At 40.3% G+C, this 21263-nt stretch overlaps 1 protein-coding gene across 1 annotated transcript in view; it reads right to left on the bottom strand.

The window, feature by feature from the left end:
* Positions 1–11909: 11909 nt before the first annotated feature.
* Positions 11910–21263, bottom strand: part of SULF1 (sulfatase 1) — a 152654-nt gene continuing 143300 nt past the window's right edge. Inside the window, exon 24 of the mRNA XM_047073860.1 lies at positions 11910–12727. Coding sequence (XP_046929816.1) covers positions 11910–12727 — 818 coding nt within the window. The remainder of the gene's footprint in view (positions 12728–21263) is intronic.

The raw sequence follows: 21263 nt of genomic DNA, 5'->3' as shown, positions 1-21263 counted from the left end.
TCAGACCAACGAAACTCAGTATACACAGCCACTGTTGATTGAGGGCTGGATACCTCAACAAGACTGACAGCCTTCTCCCCCCTCTTCTCTCCAAGAAGGAGGAGTTTAGATAGAGTTGTTACCATTTCTGCTATGTTAATTTAATGCTCATGTTCCGTTGTGGTATAAGGCTGAGAGGTGCCTGGTTATAACAAAATCACGGGAAGTGTAATGGCGGAGCATATCATTAGCATACACTCCAAACCGAGGTGAGCTTGACCATGACTTTGCATTTACAAATCAAGGTTTTTAGATATGAACACCTACTGTGAGTCCCGCTACAAAGCACAAATGAATTTGCCTCAACTATGCAATTTTGATGGGGAAAATGTAAGTGCAGCATGTTACTTTTGCTTTCAGAGACTAAAAGCAGGTACGTTTTTGAGAAGAGGACAAGAAACTTTCCCTAAAGTACTGTTAATAGCATTTTAAGCCATAGCAGAGTTATAAATCAGGTAGAATTTTTCAAATGCTTCAAAGGAATCATACGCATAGTGTGATAAAAGGAACTGCTACTTTCTTCCATAAGACACGTTCTCTGCCCCATTATAAGGTAAAGAGTCTGCTGGATCATAAATCTGAGAGCTTGAATAGAAACTCCAGTATTCTTTTTGCCAGGGGCTTTAAAACTAGTGTGCTAAACAATGTGGCTAGAGATGAACTCGAGACGTATCGTAAGGAGAGAAACTGATGGCTTTCTCCTCCAAAGAAAAATGCTACAGAAATCCTTTCGGCTCTTACGGGCCCACACAAGGGTAGTTAAGAACTGTAACCTTGACACTCAAAATAGGTGGAAAAAGAAATTCCACAAAGGTACAGTTGAGTCCCATCTGATCATTTTAGTTATATGTCCAGAAGCCCAGCAAGTCTGCCCTGTTTTCTTTTTTATGCACAGAAAATTGCTATGGTTGCCCCCTGAAACTGAGTAGTTAAATCAGGAAAGCTACACCTGTGATAGGAAAATCACTTTGAATACAGGAGGAGGGCGATCGGTGACCTGGGCCCAGAGTATGATCCTAAATAATGATCGGAAGTTACTTAAAATCAGCTTGTCTGTCATCCTGAATTATACTTTATCAGAGGTCGAATGATTTTACGCCTCCCTTTGATTCCTTCCTCCTGTAATCTTCCTGAAGCAATTCTGAGAGAGGGTTTTTCTGTTCCTAAATGCACTTTGGATTCTTACCCATCATCTTTTTCAGTTCCTCTCAGCACATCACTTTGACTTAGGCACCACACAGAATGCTTTCTACGTGGTTCTCAAGGTAGATGCTTCCTGCCAGCACTACGGGCTGATAGCAAGTTAACTTGGGATCTGGCGGCTCAGAAAAAGAATCCTGGCAATCCAGATTTAGGAGGGACTGTGGTCCAAATACCAACATAATTGTGAGCAGTTTCTGCCAAGGAGCCTATGCTTATGTGGGGGCTGAGTTGGGAAATGATTTCCTTGGCTGGCTTACACTCTTCCACGGAGGGCAAGTGATTGACAGAATTGTCCCATGATTCAGGCTTTTGCCCTTCATCCTTGGCTGCACTGGTGGAGTTGTGTGAACGTTCCTGGGGCCAAGATTGTTTTCCCCTCTACCTAAGAACGGCATTGTCAGGTGGTTCTCTTGGTTGCACGCAGTTTGTGGACAGAGTTATCACTCTTAGACTGAATAATGTGTACAAGGGGGGGAGCCGGTGGTCTCGGGTGACAAGGACTTCCCTTTGAGCAGTCTCGTTGGCTGAGTCCTAAGTCCTAAGTTGCCTGGAATTGCACTGTTGTCTGTCAACCTTCGGTCAGTATAGCGTGTATCGAACGTCTTCAGAGAACGTTGCTGATTAACTTAGTGTCCTCTCTGGTGCTTCGGGGCTCCCGTTTACTCTCTGTGGGAGATCTTTGCTCCTTTAGAAGGGAAAGTTTCCTTTTGTGTTGGAGCTAAAGATACACAGGTTGGGGAGAGGCGGTGTTTTCTTAATTTTCCTCTAATTGCTAAGGAACTACATGGAGAGAATTTGGATGGGAGTAGCACTTTTTTTTTCTTTTTCCTTAAAGCCAAGATTGTATGATCCAACACTCTTAGAATCTGTTTCTTCTTGGTAGTATATTTTGAAAAGGAGCTGCTCTCAGAACTCCCAGGTGACAAGTGATAGACTCTTTGGGTACGACTCGAGAGCCCTCTTTCTCTACCTTGAACAGTCATCCAGTTCAGCAACCTCGACCAGGTGCCACTTCTCTATTGGGCACAATTTTAGCCAATTACCATCTGCCGCTCAGTGAAATTGTTAGGTTGACTAGGCCAGAATTCAAAGAAATTGGCCCAAATTATACACCACAATGTTAATATTGTACTTCCTCAAGTATGTGATACTTATAAATAGCAGGTGTATCATTAGTGTGTTGTTGGTAAGTGTAGAGTAAGTAGTGAAAATCATGGAAGACTGAAATTTTGAAATATGTACCAATTAAGAATTGTCCCCAAAATGCTTTGGATCCCGGTAGCATCCTTGGAATATTGCATAATCAACTAACGTGACTATTTTATAAATGGCACCATTTCATTGTAGATACGAGGTTCTTCTCTGCTTGCTACTTTATAGTTACGGCTTCTATTATAAGTTTAATTCCCACTTTCCATGAGCTTAGATTCTAATCGCCTGTTTTGGAAAAAGGTCACCTTGTTCTTTTATCAACTCTGTAGATTACTGTATTATTTGGCTTTAATATGCAAATATAATATCCATGAGTCTAGCCTATTAATTTAGAAACTCCCAGGGGGAGGGTGGGTGGTTGGAGCACATTTTTTTTTTCAGTTCTCTCCATTAGTATGGAATCCTTATCCTTTGTAGGTGGATTTAATTCTTGAAAATAGTCAGAAGTCATTCAGAACGAAGGTTGGGTGGGAAGGAGAGCACAGAAGAAACAAATTAGCTTTTGTTGAGGGTTGACCATTTCAGAGAATTCTGTCAGACACCTAATATACATCATTTATTTTAATACTCTTAATAACTTTGCAAGATAACTATTTTCATTCTGTGTTGTTGTTGTTTCTTTTTAAACAGATCATGAAAACTGAGACACAGAGAGGTAAAGAGACTTGTTTAGGATTCTAGAGAATGGCCAAGTCAGGGTTCAGAAGCAGCTTTCTGTCTCCACCACCTGCTTCTTATGTTTTATGATGCCCACAATAGCGTTGGTTAACAAAGACAAGTGCGGCTCTAATTTAGCGAGGTAAAGCATTTCATTTTTTGATGTGTTACTGTTCCTGAAGAGTAGGGAAGTTATTATTTCTTTGTGTAGGATAGAAAACAAAAATCTGTAGGACACCTCAAAATTTAATGTTTAGATTTTCAAGGTAAATTTACATTGATTTTTAGCGAAGTGTTATACTCAAAATTGTCACAACATACCTCACTTATTTATTTATGGTTCATATTTAATATAGAACAAATCCAATGTTGATGTTAGCATTGAGTCCCAGTAGAGTTTCTGAAATGAAACATGAGGAAATGTGGTTCAGAATTTTTGAATCTGAACTTTGGGGAACTTTAAGTGTATGCTTGCTTGCTTTCTTTCTTTCTTTCTTTCTTTCCTTCTCTTTAAGAATGTTAACATTTCCATTAATTTTTAGTGAATATGGGATTTGAGTTTCCTAATAAAAGTTTTCAATGAATGCATACGAAGTGTTACACAATGCTCCATGTTATACACCAGACAACTGACAGGATTGTTCCTGTTAGTAGCTGCCCTAACAAACGGGGAGCGTGCGCTTGGAAATCAGAGAAGGAGGAAGTACATTTTCACCAACTACCAGGAAAATTCTTCCTCAGTCTGCAATTCCAGCTTGCATTCTTCGGTGGGCTTGGAGCCAGAAAGTTTCTTTTTGGAACCTGTTTGGCATCAACCTAAGTGCACCAGAGAGCAGCTGTGTGGTTTGAATGGACCCGAAGCATTTGTGGAAATTCTCGGGTGTGCCCAGGAGCAGCAGGAGAGCCTGACTCGGGGTTGGGGGGCGGGGGGGGGGGGCGGGGAGAGCCAAGTATACTTTCCGTGTGTGTGGACTGAAAACATCCTAAATGGCACAGAAACATGAATAGAAGTATTGATATAGGTGCATATGGAGTATTCTAAGTAGCAGATAGATACCAAAATACTGTATAATCCCAGAATTGCCTAGATGGCAGTTGGCTAATTCTGTTACACAGACCAGTAGGTAGCCTTTACACGTATTCGTATTTCCACTTTCCTGGCGTGGGAGGGAGTGCCATGGCTGGCCGCGAAGGTAGCAGCCTTGTGCACTTTATCTTTTCTGTTTTCTCTCCTTTTCTCACCGTCCAGGATGCTGCTGGCTGTATCCGCCCCAGACTTCCTGCTACATTGGAATCAGATCTGTGTATGTTTGAACGGGTTATTTTAAGCACTTCATTTTTACTCAGCCCTGCGAGGGTCAAGTATGTTGAAAACCCTCCCTGGGTATTTGCTTTTGCAACATTAAAAAAAAAAAAAAAAAACAACAAAAAATGCCTCGGTGCTAAAAGTATTTGATGCATGCTCACCACAAAATGTGCCGCTGAATTTACAGTATTTCACTGGTAAGGGACTGCATGTGCTTTGCTTTTGGAAATCTAGAGAGCTTCCCAGAACACAAGCATTCGTTACGCTCATTACTACAGTTAATCCGTGAACGTTACCCTGCAAAATGAAGAGTGTTAAGGGGAATACCTTTTCTACGGAAAACTCAGTGCTTTTGATATTTCTTTTAGCAAGAATAATAAGATGCTTAAAATAATTTCAGAGAGAGGGCAAAAATATTTCCAATAATCTTTTCCTATTTCTTCTCCAAAAAAACTGACACTCATGTAAAGTGTTTTTAATAATGGGTTTTGAAGGTGTTGTCTTTTTCTTGAATTCTATTACCTGTTAAAATCAGAGGAGAAGATATTGAAAACTAAAGTAGTTGCAGGGACATATTAAACCAAAGGGGTGAACAAAAAAGAGTTTAAACTTTGTATCTAGAAATGAAAAATAAGCATAATTGATAAAACTTTATAGTGGGCATTTTTCTTAAAATACATACCTCTACCCCAAACCCCAAGTGTTAATTTAGAAGCACGAAACAGGCAGGTCGGCCTCTAACTCTTTAGTTCAAGGAGATGTAATACTGTGTCAAATAAACTGGCATTAGGATCCTAATGGAGCATGTGTTCAGTGTGTGTGTTTTGTGTGAAAGTGTGTTGGTGACGAAAGCCTGTTTTGAGTTGTTGCCTAAAGGAGTTTGATTTTGCGATTTTTAAAATGAGTATTTATTTGGAGACCTCTTAGGGTAATTTGAAAGATGTATACTTTCCTTGTGTTTAATGAAATCTATTGTCAATGTACTAATAAACCTTGGTTTACAACATCTTGAATACTTGATCATTGAATATTAAGAAAAAAGTAAAGAGAAAATAAAGTGTGTGGATTGAAATTAGTCTCGGAGGTCTCTTCTGACGGGCAGCCGAGTTTTCTAAGGCATCTAAAACTTTTGGGTGAGAGGCGGAAGGAGGCAAAGGAACTACTGAAATAACAGTATGACTCATGGACTGAAGCACAAAGTGGTTATTTTTAGAACCTTGCCTTGAGCACTCCATAGGTGTGAAGCAGGGCAATTGATTTCCATTTCTCACTCAGTCACCCCTCCTGCACAGCTGAACCAAAAAGGGTCACAATGGCCCAAGACACAGGAGTTATTGCGGGCGGGGGTGGGGGGGAGGTGTGGGGAGGAGTGTGTGTGTCTGTGCTACCTTCTGGATAAACATTTATTTTCCTCCTTGGCTGTGTGTATTCATCATGCGAGCCATTTATACAAAAGGTGAAGAGTACCCTCTTCCCCAGTCTACCTTCTTTTCAACAATGTGTGCAATTTAGGCAATTTAGAGATTTCTCTTAAATTTCTTAAATGCCCCACACTTTGAAGGGAGAGGCAAAGCCTTTCTGGATATTGGGCTTTTTCGAAATAGACACACAAGAATGTTTCTCTTCAAGAAATGAGGCGAAAGGAAAGGTTATGAACGTGGCCACTCGTCTTTCTTGCATTAGCCCCAGACTTGGTACAACCTCAGCATTTTAAAAGCTGTTAAAAAGCATCCAATTCTTTTTAAACTTGCCAGCTGAGCAGAGATGGCCTCTGTAGCTTTGGCGAAAGGGGGCCGAAAGACATATTTAATTGCACAAAGTCATTGGAAAGCAAGGAGATCAATATTTGCTGCTCACTTTTGTATTTAAATGTCAAAGTTTGATGCAGTTCCAACTTATAATAACAATATAAATCAGTAGAAAGCTAAAACCATTCTTTAGTCTTCTGGAATGGCTAAGATCCTAGGTACCGTAGAAAGAGGGAGCCTGCCACGGATCAAGTTGTTCTAGATGTGTTCTTGTCAAAATGGTAGTGCTGCTACTTTAGAAATCAATGAAGTGGCCACTTTGCCAGGGGCGGATCCTGGCTGGAAGTAAAGAGGTCATTAGTTGCACTTGAGTGACACCTAGTGGTCATTGTGGAAATCACATACTAATTTCCCTTCCGGTTCCTGGGCTTGAGTTGTACGGGGCTTTTTGTGGCCAGATTCATATTAGGGTGGCAATGACATCTCTTGTGCTGAAACCTATTAGTAATTGGGTTGGTTCTACTCTGGCTCTGGGTCACCTGTGCTATGGGCTGGAGGTGGGGTAATGGGGAAGAGGACTGGTGGATAGAAAGACACAGATTCTGAATTCCTGAGTCCTGAGAGGCACACAGGTGTAGGGGCTAGAAGTTCAAAACAGAAGGTAGATCCCTTTGTCCACCGCTTGCATTTGCTAGCAGAAAAGTGAGGCAATGTTCAGCACAAAAGACCTCAACGTTTGCAGCTCCCTTTGTCACCCACCCCCGCTGCGGTGCTTTCTGGGACATCAGGGAGCAGGGGCTTCCCTAGGTCTCAACAGGAAATGTCTGCTATTTGAAAGTCATTTTCTCTACTTCTTTTAGTGGGCCCCCTATAAGGCCCTCGGTACTGTGCTGGTAAAGTCCTCAGTATCGACGACACAACTCAGAGGAAGGTGAGTTAATTAGACCAATATGAACGATGGTTGCATTAGATAGGTTTCTTGGTTAGAAATGGGGCAAATAGCAAAGTTATGAATGTGGCCACTCTCCCTCCATTGGCTCGAGACTTGGTACAACATCAGTGTTTTCTTATTTGGCGTAAAGTAAAAATGGTAGAGATACCATGTCCAAGGGGTGGAAGAGTCAAGGAGAGTTTGCATGGAAAGAAAAGGTAAACTTTGATAAGGTAAAAGGGAAAACAAAATATGGGAATTGAAGAATGGATGAAATTTTTGCCAGTTGAGATAAGAAATGAAGATATACCCCAAGAGGGTAGATGGGGAATTTGAGAAAAATTCAGACCTGGGAGGGTGGCTAATTCAGGGGAAGCTGGTAGTGACGGGTGAGGTGGAAGGAGAACAGGTGGGTGGGTGGAAGGCTGGAGCTTCTGGGGGCGCGTGCACGCATACATCCATGCTTGTGTGTGTGTGTGTGTGTGTGTGTGTGTTAAAAACCACTGAAGATACCTGAGCAGGAGGCCGAGATCTGAGCCATGTGATGACAGACAGTGACTGTGGGATGTGGTAGAGTTGGAGGTGGAGGGGAAGGGGCTCAGGGTGCTATTACAGCTTTTCCAGCAGCTTCTATAAGAGGTCATGAGGGCTTAAATGAACCAGGGTGGTGGACCATATTGAGGAATGAATTGCTCTAAGATCTTTTGTTTTCTGTTAAAATAAAATTTGAAAATATCACAAATATTTTCTAAATAACAATTTGAAAGCTTCAAAAATATTTTCCAAATAAGTTTTGGAAATATCGGGCAACTAATATCAAGCAGCATTGGATTAATTTGGGGAATTGAGGACTTTCTTATATGTGAGATCATATCAGCTCTAAGCTAGTTCTGAACAATAGGCATTTAAAAATCTTTTTAGGGGCGCCTGGGTGGCGCAGTCGGTTAAGCGTCCGACTTCAGCCAGGTCACGATCTCGCGGTCCGGGAGTTCGAGCCCCGCGTCAGGTTCTGGGCTGATGGCTCAGAGCCTGGAGCCTGTTTCCGATTCTGTGTCTCCCTCTCTCTCTGCCCCTCCCCCGTTCATGCTCTGTCTCTCTCTGTCCCAAAAATAAATAAACGTTTAAAAAAAAAAATCTTTTTAGAAGGCCAACATGTGTTGGTACATGTGGCATGAGGTGTTAAGTATTCATTTCTTCTCTCCTAACCCAGAACCCCGCAGATAGTGACCATAGGGATTTTTATTTGAATTTTTTAAAGACAGGTGAGAGGAGCTTCAGATACTGTGGATAGTTTGGATATGGCAAATCGGTTTCTGTCTCACATTCCAGTACCAACTCAACGGTGTTGACAGGAGCTGTCTGCATTGAGAGGATTTTAAGGGCTCAAGTGCTCTGCCTGGACAGAAGAGCGTTCTGATGAATTCACAATGTCTCCTCTGGGCACATTTTAGGAAGAGAAAGCACATATGTGATGTGTTCGCCGTCAAAGGGAATTATTTTACAGTCAAGGAGAGGTGATGCGACTTTTCCCAGCTCATACAGATACTAAACTTTAGAATCTGTGACCGTTCATGTTCTTTCCACTACTTTTTGCCACATGGGGTCACACTGTGGCCTCTCAGTTCCCTGATCTGGTGTGTGTGTGAGCATATTTAAGTGGAAAGAGTGGAGAGGGGCTGGCCCTGCCTCTGGTAAATGTCTTCGTCTTCTAAATCTGTGGGAAATGGGCAGTTGGAGAACCAGCTGACCCTCTGGGCATCAGCTCCTCACAGATCAGACAGGGTCAGAGGGCTGGCCAATTTCTAGGCACTCTTCAAAGTCTGAAAGGCTCTTGCATGCCCTTTGCACATAGTAGGTGCTCCATAAATAGTTGTTGAACTAAAATGGATGTTTCCCCAGGATAGCAACGCTTGGCCTCATCACATTTTGTAGGAAAGGAACAAGGAGGGAGGCAAAATGATGTGCCTTCGGACAACACGATTATCTTGAGCTGTCCTCTTGATGAAACTATAGTGTTATGGACTCCATTGTGTCCCCTCAAAATTCATGCATTGAAGCCCTAATCCCCAGGGTGACTGTATTTGGAGAGAAGGCCTTTAAAGAGGTAATTAAGGTTACATGATGTCATAAGGGTGGGCCCTAATCTGATATGACTGGTGTATTCATAAAAAGAGATGCCAGGGACACACATGCCCGGAGAAAAGGCCACGTGAGGACACACGGAGAAGGTGGCCATCTGAAAGCCAAGGAGAGGGGCTCCAGAAGAAACCAAGGCCTCCCACACCTTGGTCTTCGACTTCCAGCCTCCAGAACTGTGAGAAAATAAGTTTCTGTTGTTTAAGCCACCCAGTCTGTGGTATTTTGTTATGGCAATGCTAGCAAACTAATACAGATGGTTTCCTCAATTATCTAAGGATGGAGCAGGTCTCAAAAAGCCCTTTGCTTTTGTTTTTTCTCCTTTACTATTAACCTCCTGGTCTTTGGACATTTCACAGACTGTCAGCCCCTATATCACGAGAAGAGAAAGTGCTTCAGGAAACCTGGATCAGAAAGAAGTATAGGTTAGGCAGGAAAAACTTGAGGTATGGGAGACCGGTTAGGTCTTGATCAAAGTCCATGGTCCTTAGGGCGCCTGGGTGGCTCAGTCGGTTAAGCTTCCGACTCTTGGTTTCAGCTCAGGTCATGATATCAGTTTGTGCGTTCAAGTCCTGCATCGGGCTCTGTGCTGACAGTGTGGAGCCTGCTTGCGATTCTCTCTCTCCCCCCGCCCCCCACTCTCTGCTCTTTCCCTGCGTGCACACTATCTGTCTCTCTCAAAGTAAATAAACTTAAAAAAAAAAAAAAGCAGAGTCCACTGTCCTGTCCTCCATGAATTGAAACTTCCTTTGGTGGATCTGTCCTCCCACTTTTGAGAAACTCCATTTGTGTTGCCCAGAGCCAGCTATATCATTTGTGGGTCCCGTGACACATGGAAAGGTGGGGTTCTTTGTTCAAAAATCATTAAAGATTTCAAGATGGCAACAGTAGAGAGTTAAACCAAGCTCTGACTCTGTGCTACTGGCCAGGCTGCACAGCGGGGAAGCCTCGCTTGTGCGGCCTCTGTCACATCCTCCCTGAAGCACAGAGCCAAATCCACTTTGGAATCATCGATCCGCGCATGTTCTAGAACCCACTGACTTAGGGGCAATTTTGCAGATATGGCTAATATTCAATCATGTCAATTGAGATCAGGACTCAATTTTACTTGCAAAGAGTGGGTATACCACAAAAAGTTGGAAAGCTCATTTCTCTGAAACAGGTAAAGTTTAAACACCTTTTATTTGAAGAAATATTGCTTCTAGACTTTCCCGAAGCCAGAATTGTTCTATAAAAGTATCACAGAATATTACACAAGATTAAAAAACACAGTATGCTTCCTAATAACTTGAAATCTTTTTACAAAGCACATCATTCATGACCATAAATATGTTTCTTCTGTCATTCAGCTGGTGACACACACATCTGATAAAGAGCTAGTTAATTTTAACATATGTACAGAGTCTATGATAAAGACTTAAAGTTATCAAAGATTCAACTATAACATATTAAATTTTCTTTAAAAGAGTTTACCTTAAACACTTGAAGAAAACATAATTTACCTATGCATTTGAATGGTCTAAAAATAAAAAGAAAATCACTGTTAAGCTAAAAAATAAACCTGTTTGGGAAGTTGGCTAGGGTACTGATAACTCTTGATGAGGTAATCCTTTTGCTGATATTTAAAAATCTAATACATAACAAGAATATTTTCAAGAATACAGAATTTCAAAAGCAGTCTTGAAGTACGCCTTTAAAAAAATCCGAACTTGGCGAAGGCCTTAAAAATAATCATACAACACCTGTGGTGTGTTTAAAATATGAAACATTCATGAGTGTGTTTTATTGAAAAAGATTCCTTATATAAATTCAAAACTAAGTATATTTTCTCAACACTTTAGCTTATTAGCCAGGTCAAGAAAACCAAGATGACAAAAAAAAGTCTTCAGTCCTTTTATCCTGCTAATAAAATAACAAAAATTTAGCAATCTTAAGCATATGATGAACACTTTGAGGCTAGGCACAGAGAGAGCAAGCGATCTTTGTTTTGTTGATTTATTTATTTTCACTGCCAACATCGTTAGCCATGCCTTTCTGCTAATCAATTTTAGCAAGTTAAGGAAAAAGCATGCAATATTTTCTGGCAAGAGCTTACGCTAGACAATATGTGATCCATACTGTGTGTCATTCTTGGGGTCTGCTCTCCACGGTCACACTGAGAGCAAGCAGTGAGACTAGGAAAAGCCTCTGGGAAGAAAAAAAAGACTAACCAAATAGACATGGCAATCTGATCTCAAAGTGCAAAATCATTGAACGTGACGGCACGGAAAAATTCCAGTGGTTAAAAAGGAATCAAAACCACATGATGCAGGCAGTGGGAAGCAGGTTGAAAGATTCACGGAGGATGTCAAGTTTTAGAAACTCAGAGAGATACAATTCTAGCCATCTTGATTGGATAACATTCGTATAGGCACGTCCCTATGGCTTTCAAAAGATAATACTGCTTTAATCTCCTCCAAATAAACACAAATCAACCTTTATTTCTACTCTTGACAAATAGGGAGTTACAACACCGCATCCCTGTGTGCCTACCGCTCGCCTGTGTGCTAACTTCTATGCTAACTTCGCACATGTGTACCTAGGATAGCTCGGAATGTTGGCTGTCATGATTGCCTTTATTAGTTTACTAATAAAAAGTTAAAAAAATACTGTGTTTAGGGTCAGGTAACAATTTCATCTAATCCGAGGAGAGTGGAAAGGAGGCACTGCCTTCTAGACTCTGTAAGCTGCCTGTCTCGTGATTCTTCACCTTGTCCAATATCCTTTTCACGCTGCTGGAGTTAATAGGCTGCTCCAGGGCAGACGTATTGATCGTCCGATGAACAGAATCAACATCAGAATGCACAGGAAGATACAGCTGATCTTCAAAAACACCTCCTGGGCCACCAACCCGGGGACGTCCTTTCTGCTGCCTGCTAATGGGCTGCAGCCTAGGCCTGGGCTTGAGCACCAGCTCTGGGATGCCGTTGCCACTGAAATCAGTTTCGGGATGATTTATCTCTTCGTGCTCCATCCATTTTTCAGTTTTATGATTTCTCCAGTGTTCAGAATTCAAACGACTAACTTCTGGAATGTCGTTATTCCATTCAAGTTTTGTCTCTGGACTGAATGTTGGTTGGTTCAAATGCAGGGTTCGAAGGTCAGCTGGCAAGGTCACGTGAGGTGCTTCCCCAACCATCCGACTCGGGTCATCATCCGACTCCGCGGAGGCCATCTCGACTGGCACGGAGAGCTCAGCAGATCCACCTGGGAACCCATCGCTTTGAGCAGTTTTAGTCTTACTGGTTTTATTTTGCTCATGGTGGCTGTTCAGCAGTGCAAATACTCTATCTACATCCTTCAAGTAATTAGTCCAGTCAACCAGACTAAGTCTATAGTTTTGTCTGTACTCATAGATGCTTTCATTCACACTGTATAAATCTTCCAGGCCTTGCCAGTTGACGTCTGCAGCGAGGCTGGGCTGGTTAGCCTTCCCATCCATCCCATAACTGTCCTCTGTGAAAAGAGAGACAAAGGTGGATCGTTAGTGGAGAAAGGATTTCCCACTTACTGGACAAGCAACTTACATTGTTTTTTACCAAGGCAAATCAATTTGAAATACAGTGCTAAAAAGTATCTTCCCCTGGTAATTCGTTATCAAGGAGTGGCCTTAGGTTACAGAAGCGATTGAACAATACCAAAAAATTAGAAAGAGGCTCAAACACATGCAAACTTCCATGACGAGGCATGGTTAGTGCCGGAAATGCACGGCACCATCGGTCAGGAGGCTTACATTTCACTCCCGGCTCTACTCAAGTCAACTCTGCAACCGGGACATCATGTGAGCGAGGCTCTCTGAGTCTTGCTCCCTCATCTGTCAGATGTGGGAATAGTTGTGTGATAGAACCTTTACTACCTACAGGGTTGTTGGGTGAATGATGACTTTTAAAGTGTTTTCATGGAATAGGTGATGCTTAGGACGATATTTGTATGCTCCCTGGCACTCAGTATAAAAAGAAACATGGAAGCAATTAAACTCTTGGAATCCAATGTTTGAATCTGTTTTTGATTCGTTTTTTTCCCCCCTAAAATATCTATATCTAGATAAAATGATCTTTGGGTGGTTTTCATAGTATACAAAGAATGCCCCCAATTTTTCCTCTCTCAGATCTTTTTACATCACCAAGGTGACTACAGTCCTGTAGAAAATAGCATCTTTTCTCTTGTTGTGTCCGAGTACCATTTAGAAAGAGGCAGCCTGGATTAATGTGATGAACTGGCCACAAAGCAATACGGATCACCAGGGACAATAAGAAAAACTGCACAAAACCCACACTTTTTGTATCACTAAAAGATCAAAAATGATGTACTCTTCGAACCACCTGTAAGTAAAAAAAAAAGTTAATACCGAATGTCAACAGACTTATACGCTGCACTTTGGGCACGAGCCCTGGGAAAACAGTAGCGATGAGAGAAGAAGGAAATGAGGTTGCAGCCAAGAGCTGAGTTGAAACCATCACCGGAAAGAGTGTCAACCTGAAGTAGGAAAGACTGTAAAAGTCCCGGTAAAAGCTGCGGTGGAGACGAGGAAGAGACTCAGAAGTGGGCGCAAATCGAGGCTGCAGTCTGAAAGCCCTGGCGGCAGGGAGACAAGGACACAGAGCAAGAAGGAACATCCTTTGGAAACTGGGTGATAAAAGAAAAAAGGCAGCGAAAGAGGTGGGGGGGGTGGATTTCAGATCCTGTAAGAAAAAAGAGAAGGAAAAAACTGGAAGACACACAACCTCCCCAACTCCCACTCCCAAATAATAATAAAGTAAAAAAGTAAAAAGAGCGTATATTTGGTTACACATGCTAGAAAGGAGCCTCTTAAACTAGAAATCTTATAAATACTTGAAATCCAGGAGATTGATAAAAACGGCCTAAATCTATACAAAATTATCATAAAATAGAAAATAAGAATAACAAAACCTATTATTTTATGAAAATGCCCAACGCCCTGCCCAAAGTGACCATAAAGTGGAAAAAACCACAACACAATGCTGCCAAGCAAACGGCGTGTTTTCCATCAAGTACCCCAGGATGTGAAAAGCCATCTCAAGTCAGAAATTCAAGTACGAATCAAGGATCTCACAACCATTCAAGCTCTTCTTCAATTATCAAGGCTACAGAAAAAGTTCCAGAAATAAATTGTAAGAACACAGGTAATACTGTACATATCAGCTCATCTTGAGTAAGTAGTCTTCACATCCAACCAAGAAATCACCAGAGAAATTTCAGCAAAAGGGTTGATGGTGAGCATTTAATATATTTATCAGATTTAGGATACAATAAAGGTAGAAGGGTCGAAAGATAATATATACGTTTTCTATGACAAAGTAAAAATAATGTGACTCAACACGGGAGGAAAGATAGAAAAACTGAAAGAGAAGAAGCTCATTGAGGGTAGAGCTAATAATAGTTGGAAGTCAAAGAACAACACTAAAAACTGACCACTGATAATAAAAGATTAAGTAAGAAGCAGGAACTAAGGGTGTTACCAACATTTAAGATCAAAGACAACCAAGAGGACAAAAATACAAACCCTACAAAGTTTCAAAGAGGGGGGATAAAGGGCAACACCTTTATAAATTTAGAAGAAACTACCCGTAGAAGATGCAAAGTGAAATACACAAAGACATAATAATAAGTGATACTCAATCTAAGAGAGGCCAAATGGACAAAAAATAAATAAGAATCTGGAAGACCTTAATATATAATCAATCAGGTAATTCTCATGCAAATGTATCCAACAGTATACTCCGAGGATAGAGGTTACACCTTGTCGAACACACACAGAAATTCACATTATTTGATTATGTGTTAGGTCACGGAAAAATGCATCAGGAAGTTGCGTAAAATAGAAATATTACAAACAACACTTTGATATAACACAATGTAACTAGAAATTAATAAAATTAAAACAACAAGAGAGCTCTTTCATCTGGAAGCTGACAAACATCATCTGGGTGAAAAGGAAAATACAAAGCTAAAAGTGCAGAATTTAAAAAATGATAATGGGGGGCGGGGGAGAGGGGAAAACGGGTGATGGATATTGAGGAGGGCACTAGTTGGGATGTGCACTGGGTGTTGAACGTAAGTGATGAACCACGGGAATCTACCCCCAAAACCAACAGCACACTGTATACACTGTATGTTAGCTAACTTGACAATAAATCATATTAAAAATAAAGTAAAATAAAATATAAAGTAAAATAAAACGAAATAAAATAAAATGAAATAAAATAAAATGATAACGGGGTGCCTGGTGGCTCAGTCGGTTAAGTGTCTGACTCTGGATTTCAGTTCAGATCAGGATCTCACGGTTTGTGAGTTTGAGCCCTGTGTCTGGCTCTGCCTGGGATTTTCTCTCTCTCTCTCTGTCTGTCTGTCTCTCCCAATCTCTCTGCCCCTCCCCTGCTTGTGCTCACTTCCTCTCTCTTTCAAAATAAATAAACTTAAAAAAACGATCACGAAAACACTATGTATTAGAACTTATGATGCATCAAGCGTGATACTTATGTGTCATTTTAAGCATTCATAGCCTTAAACACTTTTATCACGAAAAAATAAATCAATCAAACTCAAAACTCAGAAAGCTGGAGAAAGAACAATATAAATCAAAAGAAAGCACCAGGAAGGAAATAATAAAGGTGAAAGCAAAAACTAATGAGGTAGAGAGTAGAAGAATGACATATCTCATTAATAAATCAAAATCCTGGTTCTTTAAAGAAGCGTCAAAGCAGACGATCACTAGTTTAACTAGTTGAGACAAAGGGGAGAAAATTCAAATACACAAAATAAAAAAATCACAAGGGAGAAATAATCATTGAAATATACAAAACTCAAAGCATGAGAGAGACTACTTTGCAGACCTTAAAGCAAATAAATTAGAAAACCCAGATGAAACAGGTAATTGCCCAGGAAAATGCAGTTTATTGAAATTGACCCAATAGAAATACAAAGCTTAGATAAAGCAATTTCCAAAGAAGGGAAAGAAAGATTATTAAGAAACTATCCTCAAAGATGCACCAGGTCCATGTGGTTTCACAGGAGAATTTTATCAAGCCTTCAAGGAAAAGAGAATCTGAATGCTGTATGAATTGCTTCAAAGCATAGAAATCAATATTATATTAAGAATATAACACATGATAACCTAGTAGAATTTACTCTAGGAATGAAAGGTTGGTTCATTCATAGCCCATCCATTAATATAGTATATCCTACTGGAAGATGTACAGAGAAAATTATTTGAGCATCTCCATTGATGCCGAAAAGGCTTTTGACAAATTCAACATTCATTAACAATAAAACACTAAAAAAAAAAAAGAAAAAAGTCAATGGCTATTTCCTTAACATGACAAAAATGTATTAACTTAGTCCTAAAATCTGTCCTCTCAATAGGGAATTTTTTAAAAAATATTTTTTTAAAGTTTATTTGTTTTTGAGAGAGAGAGAGAGTGAGAGAGAGAGAAGGAGGGGCAGAGACAGATGGAGAGAAAGGATGCCAAGCAGGCTCTGTGCTGTGAGTGCAAAGCCCGACGACATGGGGTTCAATCTCACGAAATGTGAGATCATGACCTGAGCCAAAATCAAGAGTCGGATGCTAACTGACTGAGCCACCGAGGCACCGAGGCTTAAAAGCATTTTCACTAAGATCAGGAACAAGGTAACATTGTACTAGAAGTATTAATTCATTCAATTCAACAAGAGGAATCAATTAGAGACAACCAATAGGAAAGGAAGCAAAGCGATCTCTATTTGCAAATATCTGACAGGTATACCTGGAAAACCCAAGAAAATCAATGACAAGATTAACTCAAAAATAGAAATATTTTTTAAAGTAGCAGGATACAAAATTAATACACAGAAACCAATAGCCCTCATATACACACATGATAATCACAAAGAGGTTTTGATGAGAGAGGAAAACCCAATTCATAACAGTAACAAAGAAGATAAAATACTTCTGAATACACTTGACAAGAAATGTGCAAAACCTATAAGGAGATAATATAAAAAGCTCCTGAAAGACCTAGAAGTTTACTTAACCAGGTGGAAAGACAGCTTTTGTACCTAGATAGAAGACTCATCATCAGAAAGATGCAAATTCTTTCTGATAATTCTTTCAAAAACCAGATAGAAAAATGGCATAGGACACAAGCGGATAATCTACAAAAGCAAGTAAAATGGCCTTTAAACTTTCAAAAACATGTTCAACTTTACTCATAATAAAAGCAATACAAATTCAAACCATACTGAGATACCCTTTCTTTCTCATTCAGTTGGAAAAAAAATTTTAAAGCTTGACAACTGTTGAAAGCAGACCCTCGTACACTGATGATGAGAATGCAAAATGGTACAAACCATATGGAGGGAAATTTGGCAGTATTTAATATATCCATATAGGCATTTACCTTTGACCCAGTAATCCCGCAACTAGGAATTTACTCTGAAGATATCCTCAACGATATGAAATATATTCGCACAAGGCTCTTTACTGTCTCACTATTTGTAATTGCAAAATATGAGAACTGAAATGCTCATACTTAAAAGAGGGGCTGAATAAATTATGGTACATACATACAGCAAATTACTAGGAAGAAGTGAAAAGAGAGTAGGAAAATTTCTATGAACCGATGGAGACGATATATTTTAAAGTGAAAATAATATTTTAGGTGAAAAAGAAACTAAGTGCAATACAATATATATAGTACACTACCTTTGGTGTAAAAAAGTAAGAGAAATAAAATATCACCGTCTGCTTACTACTGCAACCAGAAACGGAGGAAGGTAAAACAAACTGATGAGATTGGTTATCTACATACAGTGCACGGGTGGGAAGAGACTGTGGGAAGGACTAACATTTCTCTGCACATGCTTTTGGCAGTTTTGACTTTTGGAACGACGCTAAAGTATTACGTACTGAAAAACAAAATTAAACTACCGATGACGAGAAAAAATAGAACCGAAAATGGAATGCAAATGGAAATAAACAAACCTTGCCGTATTTCAAATGGGCAACATAACTAAAATAAAGAAGAAGGGAAAACAGAACTATTCTGAGTAACTTCAAACAGAGTGCTATTTTCTCTCTCTTTTTAAAAATTTTTTTCAATGTTTATTTATTTTTGGGAGAGAGAGAGAGACAGAGCATGAATGGGGGAGGGGCAGAGAGAGAGGGAGACACAGAATCTGAAGCAGGCTCCAGGCTCTGAGCTCTCAGCACAGAGCCTGATGTGGGGCTTGAACCCACGAACTGTGAGATCATGACTTGAGCCAAAGTTGGACGCTCAACCGAGTGAGCTACCTATTTTCTCTCATTCTAAAGACAGAAGGAACTGAAAAATATATTGAACTCTAGTTAGCAGGTTTGTGTTTACAGCAGTATGATTTAGCAATTCTGAAATTGCTTTCCGTGTGCTGTGGCATTTAACAGGTGAGTTAGTCCATTGAGGATAATGGAAACTAAGCTTCTCACTGCTGGAAAAGGATGTTATCATTTATATGGAATATTACTTGGCAATCAAAAAGAATGATACCTTGCCATTGGCAACAATGTGGATGGAACTAGGATGTATTATGTTAAACAAAAGAAGTCAGTCAGAGAAACACAAATATATGATTTCACCCATATGTGGAATTTAAGAAACAAAACAGATGAACATGGGGGAAGGGAAGGAAAAATAAGATAAAAACAGAGGGAGGCAAACCATATGAGACTCTTAAATACAGAGAACAAACTGAGGGCTGCTGGAGGGGGGTGGTGGGGGGGTTGGGCTAAATGGGTGATGGGCATTAAGGAGGACACTTTTTGGGATGAGCACTGGGTGTTGTATGTAAGTGACGAATCACTGGGTTCTACTCCTGAAAAATAAAATAAAAAGTCTACTATTAACAAAGTATAATTAAATAAATAAACAAACAAATAAATAATTGTAAGCATGTTAAAAAAAAGGAAGTTATTTAGAAACTAGGAAGACTAGAATGAACCTCATGCTGTTAAACTAGAATTAGAGGTATCAGTACAAACATACAATTTTAAATATATCTAGATAGCTATGTCCCCACGTATCTCCATAGCTGTAGAAACAGGAGTGGCTGTCAATATACCTGCACGTGTATTTTAACTCTGTCCGCCCAGAGGGTCTACATACAAAGATGCCTCCATATCAATTTTATGCACCTCGAGCCTAGTTCAGATGCCACTGCTGCCCACTTAAAAGGAACTGGGGTCCTTCGGAGAAACGGCAGATTCCAGAGGTCGAGGAGTGAAATACAAGGTGAACCTGGAACATAGTGTTAGGCCAGGAAGCAGTGAAGTGTTCAAAAGATGATGGGGACACACCAAAAGGACACCTGAAGGGACATCACTGGCCCAAACTGGGACATTCTGGTCATCAAAATAAATAATGGTAGCAAAAAGATATTCATGGGATAAAATGAGGATCTATGAATCCTTATTGCTATAAATACATACATACATACGTACGTACACATGTACGTGCGTACAAGGAAAAGGGAAATCTCTTGTCTATGGTAGAGTACCACTTAAATGTAGCAAGAAAAACAGAATTGGAAAAAATCATCCTTTTGCAGCCATCATAATGATTCAGGCAAGAATTATGGACTCCTCAAAAGGTAGTGGATGAATTATTAATTAAAAAAGGAAAAATACTAGGCTCATAGTGGATTAACCTAGCAAACAACACCGCCACCGAGTAATCAAAAGTGAGACCACCAAACAGATGTCACGTAGCTTCCGGTAAGATATCCTGAGTGCACACTTCCCCTTCTGTGGTATTCCTGTCAGGAATGCACAATTTTAGTCCAATCGTGCGGAAACATCAGAAAACCCCAGCTGAGGGACATTTTACAAAACGACTCGCCTGTACACTTCAGAATGTCATGAATGCAATGAAGGATTGAGGAACTATCCCAGATGGAAAGAGACTTAAGAGACATGACAGTTTACTACAATGTGTGTTTCTGGATTGGATCCCAGACCAGGAAAACAAAATCCTCCTCAACCCATAAACACGACAATACTGGGACAATTGGCAATATTTGAATATGGACTGTGGATTACATAATAGTATTGTATCAGTGTTAAATTGCCTGATTTTGATAAATTTACAATAGTTATGTAGGAATGTTTTTGTTCTTGGGAAATACGTACAAAAACTCTTACAGATAAAGGTATATGATGTCTGCAAATTACGCACGATTCAGGAAAAAAAGAAGCATGTGTGTATATGCAGAGAAAGAGCGGGAGAGCAAGAGAAAACAATACGGCAAATGAGATAAAATTTCTTGGAACTATTCTTGCAAGTTTTCTGTAAATGTAACATTGTATCAAAATATAAAGTGAACACCTTGTTAGACCTTAGAACTAAGGTCTTTCCACATTTCTGTCCTGGTTTCTACCAGTCCTCCTATCACAAAAGGAGCTCCTTTCGGGGGGCCATTCTGAAGTTCTTTACTCAGGGAGGAAACGGATGAATAGGTTTGTTCTGACAAGTGAATTTTCAAAATAAATGGAGATGATTTCAAGTTCCAGGCGATTCTCATCCAATCTGGGAAATACAAAGATGGCAAGACCACTAACAGCAATTCAAAACCACATGCAGGTTGCAAGCTGAGCCACATTTCTTTCCAGACGGCAACTTATTTGCTTTTAAGAACATGACCACGTAATTATGTCACACTCTACGAGCGGGTGGGAGAGATCACGCATGCGTGGCATAGGAACTCTTCCTGGAGCAGTGGTGTTACAATCAACAAAGGCTGCTGGACTGTCCTGAGAAGCAGAAAGGATAGTTTCTACGGAGAGGGCCTGATGCCTCCCACTCCTTCGGCCTGCTCTCCCCACATATCTCTGCTACAGCCTCGCCAAAACAGTGCAGTTTCCTGAAAGCACCAGGCTCTCTCTCTCTTCAGCACCGGCATTTCTTCCTAGAATGTGCTTCCCTGCCTCATCGTCTGAGTCAGCTCTCGGCCTTCAAAATTAAAT

This window comes from Lynx rufus, unplaced genomic scaffold (genome assembly GCF_022079265.1).
Source record: "Lynx rufus isolate CCGP_SWC_20201006 ecotype Redwood Valley unplaced genomic scaffold, mLynRuf1.p SCAF_12, whole genome shotgun sequence".
NCBI lineage: Eukaryota > Metazoa > Chordata > Mammalia > Carnivora > Felidae > Lynx > Lynx rufus.
Note: the sequence above shows the minus strand (reverse complement) of the source record. Positions and strands in the feature narration are given on the sequence as shown.